The following is a 12,354-nucleotide window of genomic DNA, read 5'->3' as shown; positions in this document are numbered from 1 at the left end:
TTATACTGGCAGCTGGTAGTTCTGCAGAACCCCAGAGAAGCATTCCTCTCTACAATGAACAGAAGAGAAGGTGGTGACCACCACTCCCTAAAAGGAAGGAAAAGACACAATAAAACCTCAAATTTTATTTAATCAATTTACACAAATCCACAGCAAATTAAACACAAATTAGCACTATATACAGAGTATTACTTACAATACATTACAGATTTGATTGGTGTAGTGTGTCAGCTCTGACATGATACTCAGTTACAGTAAATTCCTTTACACAGCTGTACCAGGATAGAGGAATGTAATGCAGCTAAGAAACACTTGGCTTTCCTCAGGTTCCATGATGACCAAATCTCAAGCTCACTCATTTCTGTAGAAGTGTGAGGTGCTGTCAGGCAAGGTGCTCATGGCACCTGTCCAATATTGCCTCTTCCATTTCTCCTTTACAGCCGTTTTAACCTCGGTGATGGAAGGCAGTAGAGAACTGCAATAGAACATAGACCAGGCTGGCACCTGCTGTTACTGCAATTCTGACTGGTCTTTGCTCCGTCTGTGGGAAGTCAAACATGCAGTATCAAAGCAAGAAGCCTGCACCAGCTACCTTGGAGTGCAGTGACCAGGAACTGGGGCTGCAGGACAGATGGAGGAGGCTGTGTGGAGCAAGCCAGCTGCATCTTCTCTTTGGGGGGAGGTCAAACCCTTAGATGACAGCAGCACATACTTCAGAAAGATAAGACCCAATTCTAAATTCTGTCTCCAGCAAGGCAGAATATTACAAATGTTTCTTACATATAATGCAGGAGGAGCAGGGTGCAAGATGGAGCTGGTCATTTCAGCTGACAAAGACAAAAAGTTTACACCAATTTCAATTTTCTCTCCTGGCTTCCTTCAGACAAGTATTGAACAGGAGTCACCAATGTGAGATAACCACATTCAACACCGCTCCAGCAGTGAAGATGCCCACTATAGGATTCCCTGTAGGTACTGTAAATAAAGTGGGGGTTTTAAGGCTAAAGTACTCAGTACTATCGATCTTAAGAAAAGTTGGATCAACTTTTTAAGCATTTTTGACTACAGGTTAACATGTGCAGAGATTCATAGCATACTACATCTCCTACAGTGATAAGATGGAGGAACAATCTTACAGTAAGACATTCCTTGACCTACTTAAACTCAGCAGAGCTTAATAATAATGGAGAGGGATGTAAATCCAGTTGTAGCTGAAGCCCAGCACCCCAGAGGCAGCACTGGGAGAGCTGGACTAAAAGATGAGTCCATACTCATGTCTGGAGAGCCGGGTTCTCCTTCCCAGGCTGTTCTCCCTTTGCATAAGGCCCCAGCACGTTTCATCCTACAGCGAGTGCAGCTGTCATTGTCACATAATGCAGTTACAAGGCGTGAGCCCAACACCAGCTCGAGCTTCAGAAAAAGCAGTATTGGCTTTACATGGTAACTTCAGAGACTGAAGTTCTTGGGTCTAATTCTAAAGTTGCTTTTTGAAAACAAATCATACATGGAACATTGAAACTGCAGCAGTTACTGCCAGCATGAAATACAGAATTTCACAGGATGTGATTTTGTTAAGAGACTAAAACTGCTGTCAAATATACCCAATTTAAACAACTGCATAAAGCACTCAAGTCAGAAATAAGTAACAAAGCAGTTCAGATACTGACAAGTGTACTAGAAACTAAACATACTTGTACTAGTGCAGAATTTAAAATATACTCCAACTTAAAATTACCTTCTGAAATTCTGGGATGGGGAGCACTGTTCTTTTTGTTGCTTAACCAGAACCCCATGGGATTTTCTTCCCATGAAATTCCTGCTCTGTGTAAGACCCTGCCCTGCAGCCCTGTAGAGCAGAAGTGCTCAGCAAGTGCTGGCTCAGTCCGGGATGGCCTCGACGGCCTCGATGAGGTTGAGGGCCAGGCTGTACTGCCCGTGGTTCTCGGGCAGGTGCTCGATCACTTTGCTCACCAGCTTGGCGGTCGTTGCAATTGGCACTTCCACGTTCTGAACTTCCTGGGGGTCCTGTGCAAAACAATAAACTCAGCACCTCAGTCATTTCACAAGTAAGGCCTCCAGAACTTTTATAAGACAGACTGCTAAAGTTTACAAACACAATCAAGCTGATGCTTTGACCCATGAAACTGCTTTACCCTCCATGAAACAGAACTACCATGAGGAAAAACTTGGGGGGGGAAAAAAAAAATCTTACTTCCAGGAGTAAGAAAGGGCCATTCAGATGTAATCTCTGTCTTGGTGAACAGGAGCCTCAGAAAATCAACTTGTTTTCCAAACAGTTTAACTTACCATAGCTTTGAGCCAAGTGCACAGTGTTGGAGGAAGCCTGGTGAGGAGCTCCATGCCCTCCTTGATCTGTCCATGGAGCAGGGCGAAGGCCAGCCTCTGCCCAGCCAGGATGAGCAGCTGGGATGCCAGCACTTCTTTGTCAGCCACCTGCAGGAAGGCCTGAAAGCAGAGAAACGTAAGGGACTGAAAACCATTTCAGTGTGACACAGCTCACTAAGCTGGAGGCCTGAACAGCTGTAACAAAAGTCGGTTCTTGATACTAAAAGGACAAATAGTTTTTGAGACTGTTTCTTGTGTTGTGTGTTACTGTAACAAAGCACATTAGTAAGAGCTTCAGAGCAGCTTAGCAGGAGCACAAGATCGGTCTTACAGCCCTGCAACATATTCCCCCCTCAAGAAGGGAAGGGGTTTCTTTGTCCTAAATGTTTTTTCTTTCCTAAAAGACATTACAGGCAAAAAAAGCCAATTCCTGAATTTATCAAATATAATAAAATAAAAAAGGCCATGCTAGTTATGCCAGTAGTGAACTCCTGTCATGTTTCCACTAGTTGCAATACACAGATTCTTATTGGGAAAATGGAAAAATAAATGTAATTATCCGAAAAAGTATTTTTATAGTCTCTGACTTTTCAGCCTGGGGATTTTTTGATCTTGACAAATCTTGTCTAACCCTTCCAGCCATGTTAAGTAAGTAAAAAAGTAATTTTAGCAGAATATATGACAGTATTGTATGTACTAAAAAATGTTAAAACCTATTCTTACCTCTTCACCAAGATGATCCATCCCATAACTGTACAGTTCACAGACATAATGCCTTCTGACCAGATCCTCAGAGATCTGAAGATATTGAGCCAGGTCCGCAGCCAAAGTTGGCCAATTCTTCCCCTTTTCAAAAGGAAAATACTCCTCTTCTGAGACCTCTTTGTCCTTCTGTGATGAACACAGTGTTTGAACCGCCGCACTCACGACTTTGAGCAAGAACTTGGAAGCAAAAGTTGCAGGTTACTTCAGGATTATTTGTAACTTCAGAAGTTTAAGAACTTTGAGTACAAAACTTCTGCCTACCTGCTGTCGTATGGATAACATGTTTGGATCCATATCCCCACTAGGCAGCAGCTGAATTGATGTAAGGTCTTTGAAAAATGCATTTTTGCCCTAAAATTGAGATCCAAAGACAGGCCTCAGGCAAACAGGGCAATACAACAAATCTGCTTTGATCCAATACTAAGCAGCCCACTTATTTCTTAAATTTATTTTGTACTGCATCTTCTATTTTGCTCACAGAGCAAATGGAAACCTTGTGGAAGTGAAGGCAAAAACAGAATGGCTAAGAGTAGTTGTATGTAAAGAATGGAAGCACAGAAATAGGATCTGATTTTACTCGAGACATAATATGCACTCTTAAATGACAAAAGGTAATATAATGCTTTCTGCTAACAGATTAAAAAAAATATATAAAACCAATGGAACTTGACCTGTGGTAAAATGCTAAAATCAGACTCAAATGCTTCATGGTAACTTGCAGACAAGAGCCTATGGCAAAAGGAAAGTAATAGTCTGCATTTATAAAATTTCAGTAAATCATTTAGAAAAAATCTGAACAGTATTACAGAACTAAATCATGTTCTCCACATCAGGAATTAAATCAGTCTACACCAGTACTTCGTGTTTAAATTCTATTAGAATTGCAGTGTGCTTATGACAGGAGGAGGAAAGCTCAATTTTTGATAGCAGGATCAAGCTCTGGTTGTAATGTAATACACTTTAAATGCAGCAGCTTTTTAAAGTGGTTTATATGGGTTAAATGACAAATTGTTTATCCTCTTTGAGATGCTCAGAATTCTGGAATAAACATCAGCAATAATGGATACAACAGTGACACTAACATTTCTGACCTTTAAATATTTATGTTTCCACTGGTCTGGCACTTCTCAAAGCAACCAGAAAAACCTGTCATCCAGTGTTCTGACCATGCAGTACTTTCAGGCCACCTAATAATTAAAGAGCTGGTCTTCATGCAACTGAGGTCACTATAAATCTTTTACTCATAAGGAAACTCACCAAGTTTGTGTCTCTGCCTGAATTCTGGTGACAACTTCATTAATGCACCACAGTGGACTAAAGGCTTTCATAAAATCACACAGGAGCTGCTCCAAGTGCGAAAGCCAGCAAATATCCCAGATACCAAAAGGAAGGGAGTATTAATTATGGTAATATTTCATTATCTGCTTTCCAAGCCATACCTTGCTGTCAAACAGTGACAGTGGCTTCACACCCTTCAAGGAGAGCCTCATGATGGCATAGAGGACAGTGCACAGCACGAACTGGTGCTCCACCAGCGGGTAGTGGATGCGCTTCTGCTCCAGGGCCAGCTCCACAATGGACACCGGGCCCTCCACCGACACCCAGGCGTCCTCAGTGTCCAGCACAGGGGCCTGCATTTCATCACTGCTCACATCTGCCTGCCACAGCAACACACGACAGACACACACTAAACACCTCCTACACTGGCCTGCTCTGCAAAGCCTTCGAGCACAAGTGCTCTGCAGTGAAATTAAGAAGAAATTTTCATATAGTTCAGAATATCATTAATATTTGTCTGAACTTAACAGTACAGGAATTAGTATAACCACAGTCTTCAAAAATAAATTTTAACCCATTAGTTCCTTGCTTTCAATGGGAAAAATAAAAATTTACCTCTAGCAAAGTTTGCAGAAGTTCTGAACAGCAGCCAAGAAAAGCTGTCATTGCTGTGTCACTCATCCCTACATCCTGGTAACAAACAGTAAAATTTAAATTGTTTTAGCTGGAATTGAAACAGGCTTGAATTAGCTCTGTATTATTTGAGAAGACAGTTGTTGACATAAAATACATAGTTCAGCTCAGTTTCTTAACCTGTTATATTTAAATGTAAACAAATACCTACTGAAGTACAACAAAGAATTAAAATAACAGGAAAATTTGGAATAAAGTTAAATGTAGCCATTTACAACACTGTATCTCCAACAAAGACTGAATCAAGCAACACCACCTAGTAAATTTAATTTTCTGATCATATCAGTTGTCTTCCAAGTAAGTTTTAACTAATGATATTATGCATGAAAAATAATAGTAATTTGTCATCTTAGAGTCTCAAGCCTGCCCTCTGTAACATTTGAACTTGTACTACTGTTCTAATATGCTCTTGCAGATACAAATTTTAAGAAGTATAAATCAATTGTAACATTTCCTCTAGGGCTACATTTTGAATTTTTTTGAAACTTTCAAAAATGAATCACAAACCAGTATTAAATTTAAGACATTTCTAATTATTTGTTCCCACTCAGACAAAAGTAGTATTACTTGCCCGTCTGCATAATCTGTCCTTTGGAGCTTTTCCAACCTGTTTTTACAAAAAAACCATAAAATGTATCACAAATAAATAATTGTCATTATAATATCTGTTTCTCACATTTTAACCTTTTATTACTATTTTCTCAATACAAAATGAGAAAATAGCTCATTGCAGCTACATGATGCAGCACACTGCATATCTTGCTTTCCACAGAAGACTTGATACAGATTGTAAAAGAATGAACATCACTGATGCCCATACTTAGTTCATCCTTCTTAAAGCCTAGGATTAGAACTAAGGCCCCAAGGGCCTCATTCAAATCTCAGAGACAGCTAAGAAATTCCTGGTGATTTCTAGAATGCAGAACTAAAGTTGTAACACCAAGCATCGTATTAGAAAGGAACTAGTTAGTTAATAAAAACCTCTCTCTCTTCTCCTGCTGGTGTTAACCCAGGTAGAAGAGTTATGGTGAAGGATTTGCATAAAGGCATGCAGGAAAACTGGAAAAGGGTTTTTGCAGAAGCAACACCTACTACAATGTACACAACTGAGCCTGTTTGCTGAAAGGAACCAGAAAGAGGATATTCTCCAGTTCTTAGAGAGCTAAACAAAAAGCAAAGGCAGAAAATGAGAGGAGCAAAGGAGAAGGAAAAGAGAAGACAAGACAGCGAATTCCTGCAGTTTTTTGTTGGGAGTTTTATTCTTTTTTTAAAATCATTATCCACTTACTAGGAGCACTCTTTCTAAACTGCCTTCCAGTAAACAGACCCACTGCATACTTATAAACATGAAAAACCTGAAGCTTAGCAGGGACAAGAGATTGCTCAAATTCAAAGCAAACAAGCTACATACTAGAATAATAAAAGCTGATTCACTAAAGTAGCAATAGTTAAAAGTGCTCAACAACATCCACAAAATCTTCTGTATTTTGCACAATAAGAGTTCTTGTATATGAAACCGGGACTCGTGGTAGATTCTTGGTAGTAACTTACCAGGAAACAGGCACAGGGAAAACCCTTTAAGATATTTATTGTTTTCTAACAAATTTTTATATATGCACACATAGACAGTTTTAAACTCTTTCATGAATATTTCTTATTTAGCAATTACAAGCTAAAACTGCACTTAAGTCTTCAGAACACATCACTCAGTGTTGATCAGCTGCCTCCAGTTAATCATCCAACCGATCTGATATGTTAAAATATGCATTCCTTCATCAATTCCAAAAGTTAGCTACATAATAAACCAGATAAACAGTGGTGATTTGCATAGTTAAATCGAAGATATTCCAAATACTTTTTAAAACAAAAAACCACAATAAAATTGTTTATAAATACTAGTTTCACTTTTCAGTTATTAACAAAAGCAGACTCAAGATACTGCACTCACCTTGTCCATAAGATATGTAGCAGAAGAAAGCCTTTTTACTATGAATGTATTCCACATCATCAGAGCAATACCTAGAAAAATCACAGACTTGTAAACTCCAGGTGAATAGAAAAGGGATCTTACAAGATGGTGAACAAAACAAGAAGGAATTGTGAGTTATCCTCACTGCTTTATATCTGGAATTTAGATTTCTCAGGAGGAGACTACACTGGTGATCAAATAGAGTCATAAGTGCAATTAAGATCTTATTAAAAATATGATATTATGCAGACTGGGTTAAACATTTTAAGTGCACAGCAAGAGAGCACCTTATTTCCATACATAAGTAGCCTACAAAAAAAATGCTCATCATCTTCATTGAAACAGGGTATCAAGAGATGCATGAGAAGTAATTGACTGCAACTGACATTTCACTATTTAAATAAAAGTAAAAAAACATTTCAGAGCAATTTTATTTTAAAATGCTTTTAGTTAAACACATCGACTTTATCTAACTAACTTATGTTCACAGTTGTGATGGAAACCCAGTTTAGCCATGGAAGAGAGAAGCGTAAATGTCAGCAGGAAGTTTTGGGGTGGTTTTGAGACAAAATGGCCATTGCTATTATGAACTGCATTCATTTACTTTAGTCAACAAACATCCGTTCTGTTTCACAATTTCAACAAAGATAGTTTTTACTAAGAGCTTTGCACTTACCATGCTGAATGTGAGCATTAATGATGCATTTTAGATGATCTATAGACCTATTGAGAAAACATGCTTCCTTATGGAAAAAAAAAAATAAAAGTACAAGTTAATACATTATTCAAAACTTGGTTTAAATGTAAATTATTAATTCTTAAAAGGCCCAGGTAGATTGTCTTAAAGCTCCTTCTTTGACAGTTATAAGACTTGTAAGTTACTCTGCTGTTGCAATCTTCTCTACCAGTATCTGACAAACACACATACATGGCAAAGTTTGTTTCAGTCATCATGAAACAAACTGTAATTTCAGGGGGTTTTTTAGTATAAGTACTGCTAATATAATGTTTGCTGAAAGACATCTCCACTGACTACAGTCAGTTTTCAAATACAAAATCCATTTCTGATAGAAAGATTAATTTTTACTCAATTTTGTTATGATAGAGTAAGTTTTCAACAATCTCAGAGGAACCTTTTATTCTACATCAAGTTATGTGGCACATGTCTAAGGAGCACTGATTTAGCTTTTAACATCATCTGAACTTAGGACAACCTTTTCCACTACAGAAACTACAGAACAGCTGAGGAAGAGGAGGAAATTTTTTTTTCTTTCTTATGACAACTCCCAGTAGTGGCCAGGGAATCTAAGAACATTCAAGAAATCCCTCTTTCCTCCTTAAATTGAATGGCTTCTAGTCTAAAAAATTTAGTATTCTGTGATTTGTTTAAGCATACTTAGAACAGAGAAAAACTCCCCTCTATTTTGCAGTACCTTAACTGCTCTGTATGTGCAGTACATACAGCCAGAAACCTTTTTCAAACTGAACCTGGTTTCCACACTCCTGGTTTTGAGAATCTGGCAGCTTTGAAACATACAGTCCTGGCCTCGCGAGGTGCTGTTCAGCCTCAGCACATACTCTCGTTTTCTCAATTCAATTTCCACTAGCCACTTACACAGGAAAATTGTACCTAGTAACTGCTTTCAAAGCCAGTCTTATTAATTAATGTTTTTCTGAACTACCAGAAACTTGTGAGACTGCTTCTATCGAGTTGGTCTTAACCATTATTCCCTGCAATGACATTTTCTTACCTCTGGGTCCTTATTCCACTGCACTACACATTCCCAAGAGCAATGTGCATGGAGTACATCCACTTCAAGACTACATGGAAATTGTTGATATGCTACCTGCAGCAGCTCTAGAAAAACAGAATCTAAAGTTAGAAGACAGACCTCTTCCCACTAAAATTTCTGCTACTTCACAGCAGCAGTCTCTGCAGACTTTTATAATTTAAAAAGTTCATGTTATTTTCTTACCTAGGATTCTTTCCAAGCCTGTAGCTGTTTCTGGTTCCTGAAGAAAGATATTATTATGCATTTCTACAGATTCTTCAGTACTATCCGTATTGTTTTTGTACTGGGCCACATTCAGTATAATAGGACTGAAGCCTTGCTTAAAAACCCACTTCGCTACAGTGTCAGCAATACCTCCTAGGATATTGAAAAGAAAAGTATCAGGTAGAGTCAATGTATTGCAGATTATTTATGGCTCAGAATCTAAGGATAACAGACAATACAGGAGTTTTAACTACTATCTTAATTACATAAGAGTAACTCTACCAATTAAAAAACTTCCTAATGAACTGATCAGAAGCTTACAATGCAGTTTTTACAATAATAGCTTTTTACAATTTTAAAGCAACGTTCTACATGATTTGCATTGGTTTTTAAATTAAGACTGGTATCCAGCAGAACAAGTTCCAGTGCAGAATACATCATTAAATAGGTAAGGATAGCTCAGAAGTCTATTAGAAAGAAAATCAACAATCTCTCTAAGAAAAAAAATACCTTTTCCAGCTTCAAGTAATTTCTTAACAGACAGTCTGCCCAAAGGCTCAGTCTGGAGGGATGATACTCTTTTTGTCCTTTTGGTCACTTTGCTGTGCAGTAGTGTTTGAAGTATCAGGCAATCCTCTAACTGTTTCAGCAGAAGTTTCCAGTATTCAGTATCAAGGGAAAGTGCTTCCCAGGATTCCGTGTCTGAACCTACAATTATTTGGGAAAACTAACAGAACATATGAACTGGTTTAGGTCTGCTCATTTTAAAGCAGCACAAATTTGTTCATAAAAATTGCATAGCATTAAAATTCAAAGCTATATCCCAAGAGCTACTGCATTTTAAAGAATAATTTACTTCAAAGTATGCATTAACTATTATGCAAAGATCAATTAAAATCCCACATTGCTCACAAGTTACACAGATCCTTAAATAAAAGCCTAAAGGAAATAAAAGGACCTGAAGGATCATCTTACAGTCCCATTTTTAAGTTCATATTTAACTGGAAAATGGATTAGAATACCTAAAAAAATATTTAACTTTAAATCCTGCACTATATGTAAACCTTCTCCAAATATATGACTAATCCACCTACATTTCCATTTCCTATCATATTAAAAAAAATATATCAGGTACCCAGAAATACTGGATCCCACCACATGGCAGTCTGTGCATTATTTTGATAATGCTCATCTTTATCAGCAAATGCTCTGCCAGGAAGCCCAAGAATCTTTCCAGATTGGTAGGGGGGGAAAAAAAAAAGCAGAACTGGAGAAAAAGGTACAAAGAGAGCATGTGTGTAAAGGATACTATGTTGCAACATACCAACATCTCTATTTTGCAACACTGACAATTTTGATAAACAAAATTGCAACAGTTAAGGGGAGCGTGCAAAAATACTGAAATACTTCCTGGTGATCTAGTTAAAATTTATAAGGTAGAGACGATTAGAGGGCTGGAGCACCTCTCCTATGAAGACAGGCTAAGAGAGTTGGGATTGTTCTGCCTGGAAGAGAAAAGGCTCCAGGGTGCCCTTATTGCAGCCTTTCAGTACCTAAAGGGGTCTACTGGAAAGGGAATTTTTACAAGGGCAGGTAGTGATAGGACAAGGGGAAATGGCTTTAAAGAAAAAAAAGGAGATTTAGATTGGCTGTTAGGAAGAAATTCTTTACTGTGAGGGTGGTGGGCACAGATTGTCCAGAGAAGCTGTGGATGGCCCCTTCCCTGGAAGTGTTCAAGGCCAAGGTAACGATGCTCTTGAGCAACCTGGTCTAGTGGGAGATGTCCCTGCCCACGGCAGCAGGGGGTGAAACCAGATGAGCTTTAAAGTGCCTTCCAAGCCAAACCATTCTCTGGTTCTATTTACAAGACTGAACATCACCTACATCCCATCTAATCTGTTCAGACACATCTGCCTGGTGCTGTTTGGAAATGGAATAATGTTTTCCATCTTGAATTGTAAAGCTGTATGCAATTTCACAGCCTTAATCACAACTTGGTAAAGAGATTTATTGCCAAGAAAATCAAGCATCCATCTTGTTAAGAAGGAATAGTAACATAGGTACTACAAAAATTCAACAGTATACTTAAAAAAAAAGAAATCACAAGTATATTAAAATAAGTTTACCATCCAAAGCTCAGTGGACTTCTCAAATTTATGTGGAAAGTGTGTAGGCTTTAAGTTTGTCAACATAATTTGCTATCAAGAGAGAAACTTAATGTACAGTTTCCATATTTAAATATATTTAGTAAATAATCTTAATTAATCTCAGCATAATGTTCTTCAAGTTTAAATGCAAATTTTCAGGCTTGCAGGATGGCACGCTTGTGCCCAGGTCGGAACGAGCACAAATGCTGAGGATGTTACTGTTGCCAAGACAGTTTCACGGAACTGCTCCAGTAACTAGAAGAGAGGGGGCGGTGTGAGCTGAGTTACCTTTTTCTCCGCCACGCTGTCGATGATCTGCGCAGTTACAGAGTGTCCCACGTGAGCGGACAGCAGGGCAGCCGCGTTGTTTTCGGACTGAACGCAGGCCGTGCGCATCTGCTGCCACCAGGGGGACACCGACTGCGTGTCCCAGGACTCGTCTATAGCGACTGCAGGCAAAGGGAGAGCAGGAAACGCAGCTTGGGTCATCGTGCAGGAGCAACCAACCCCAGAACCAGCACTCGTGAACACAGCTTGTCCATCAGGAGCAATTTCTGATTACGTGATCACTTTCTAGATACGTAGGACACAGGTTCTGGATTGTAACTCAAGTTTAAAATAGAACGTGAATTACTCATTCCCAAAACTCATTTGTAGCAAATAGATAATAGATCTGAATCAGTGGAGAGCAACCCTGCTGCATGCTTACAAGATCTAAGGGATATTGCACTTCACAATGCAGACAGATTCATTTGTGATTCCAAGATGCCACACATATTCAATGCACTCAAGCTGTTTCCCCTCAGGCTACCTTGTGTTCAGCAGCATTAATTTATTCAGACAGCAGCAGTAGCTTATTCATACTTTCAGTTTCAAGCTGATAATGCTGCTCTGTGGTGAAGGAGACAATAAGGAAACCTGGCACAGACTTATCCACATCAGCTGCACGTGTGGTAGGAGAATCAGTATCTATTCATATGTACAACATATGTACAACCTAATCCAAATTATGGCAAACTGACTTTATAGAGTACTCAAGTTACAGAGATGTTCAGTATACAAATGCTGCTAAAGTAACAGTGTCTCAAGGATGTCTGAGAGCCAGTCAGCACAAATTAAAGAGATGAGACTATACATTCAAAATATGTGAGGGAAGTGA

General features: G+C 38.7%; 1 protein-coding gene across 4 annotated transcripts in view; it reads right to left on the bottom strand.

Moving 5' to 3' along the window:
- Positions 1-112: 112 nt before the first annotated feature.
- Positions 113-12,354, bottom strand: part of RAB3GAP2 (RAB3 GTPase activating non-catalytic protein subunit 2) — a 43,932-nt gene continuing 31,690 nt past the window's right edge. For all 4 annotated transcript variants that reach the window (XM_082302356.1, XM_082302358.1, XM_082302357.1 and 1 more), the window contains 13 exons: positions 11,484-11,644; positions 9,559-9,775; positions 9,028-9,201; positions 8,803-8,909; positions 7,728-7,794; positions 7,031-7,101; positions 5,654-5,689; positions 5,005-5,079; positions 4,551-4,769; positions 3,373-3,462; positions 3,070-3,288; positions 2,308-2,466; positions 113-2,025 (listed from right to left, as the gene is read on the bottom strand). In XM_082302356.1, coding sequence (XP_082158482.1) covers positions 1,879-2,025; positions 2,308-2,466; positions 3,070-3,288; positions 3,373-3,462; positions 4,551-4,769; positions 5,005-5,079; positions 5,654-5,689; positions 7,031-7,101; positions 7,728-7,794; positions 8,803-8,909; positions 9,028-9,201; positions 9,559-9,775; positions 11,484-11,644 — 1,742 coding nt within the window. In that variant the 3' untranslated portion in view covers positions 113-1,878. The remainder of the gene's footprint in view (positions 2,026-2,307; positions 2,467-3,069; positions 3,289-3,372; positions 3,463-4,550; positions 4,770-5,004; positions 5,080-5,653; positions 5,690-7,030; positions 7,102-7,727; positions 7,795-8,802; positions 8,910-9,027; positions 9,202-9,558; positions 9,776-11,483; positions 11,645-12,354) is intronic.

The sequence above is a fragment of the Coloeus monedula genome (assembly GCF_965178545.1).
Source record: "Coloeus monedula genome assembly, chromosome: 2".
In the NCBI taxonomy this organism is placed as follows: Eukaryota; Metazoa; Chordata; class Aves; order Passeriformes; family Corvidae; genus Coloeus; species Coloeus monedula.
This window is presented reverse-complemented; position numbering and strand designations above follow the sequence as displayed.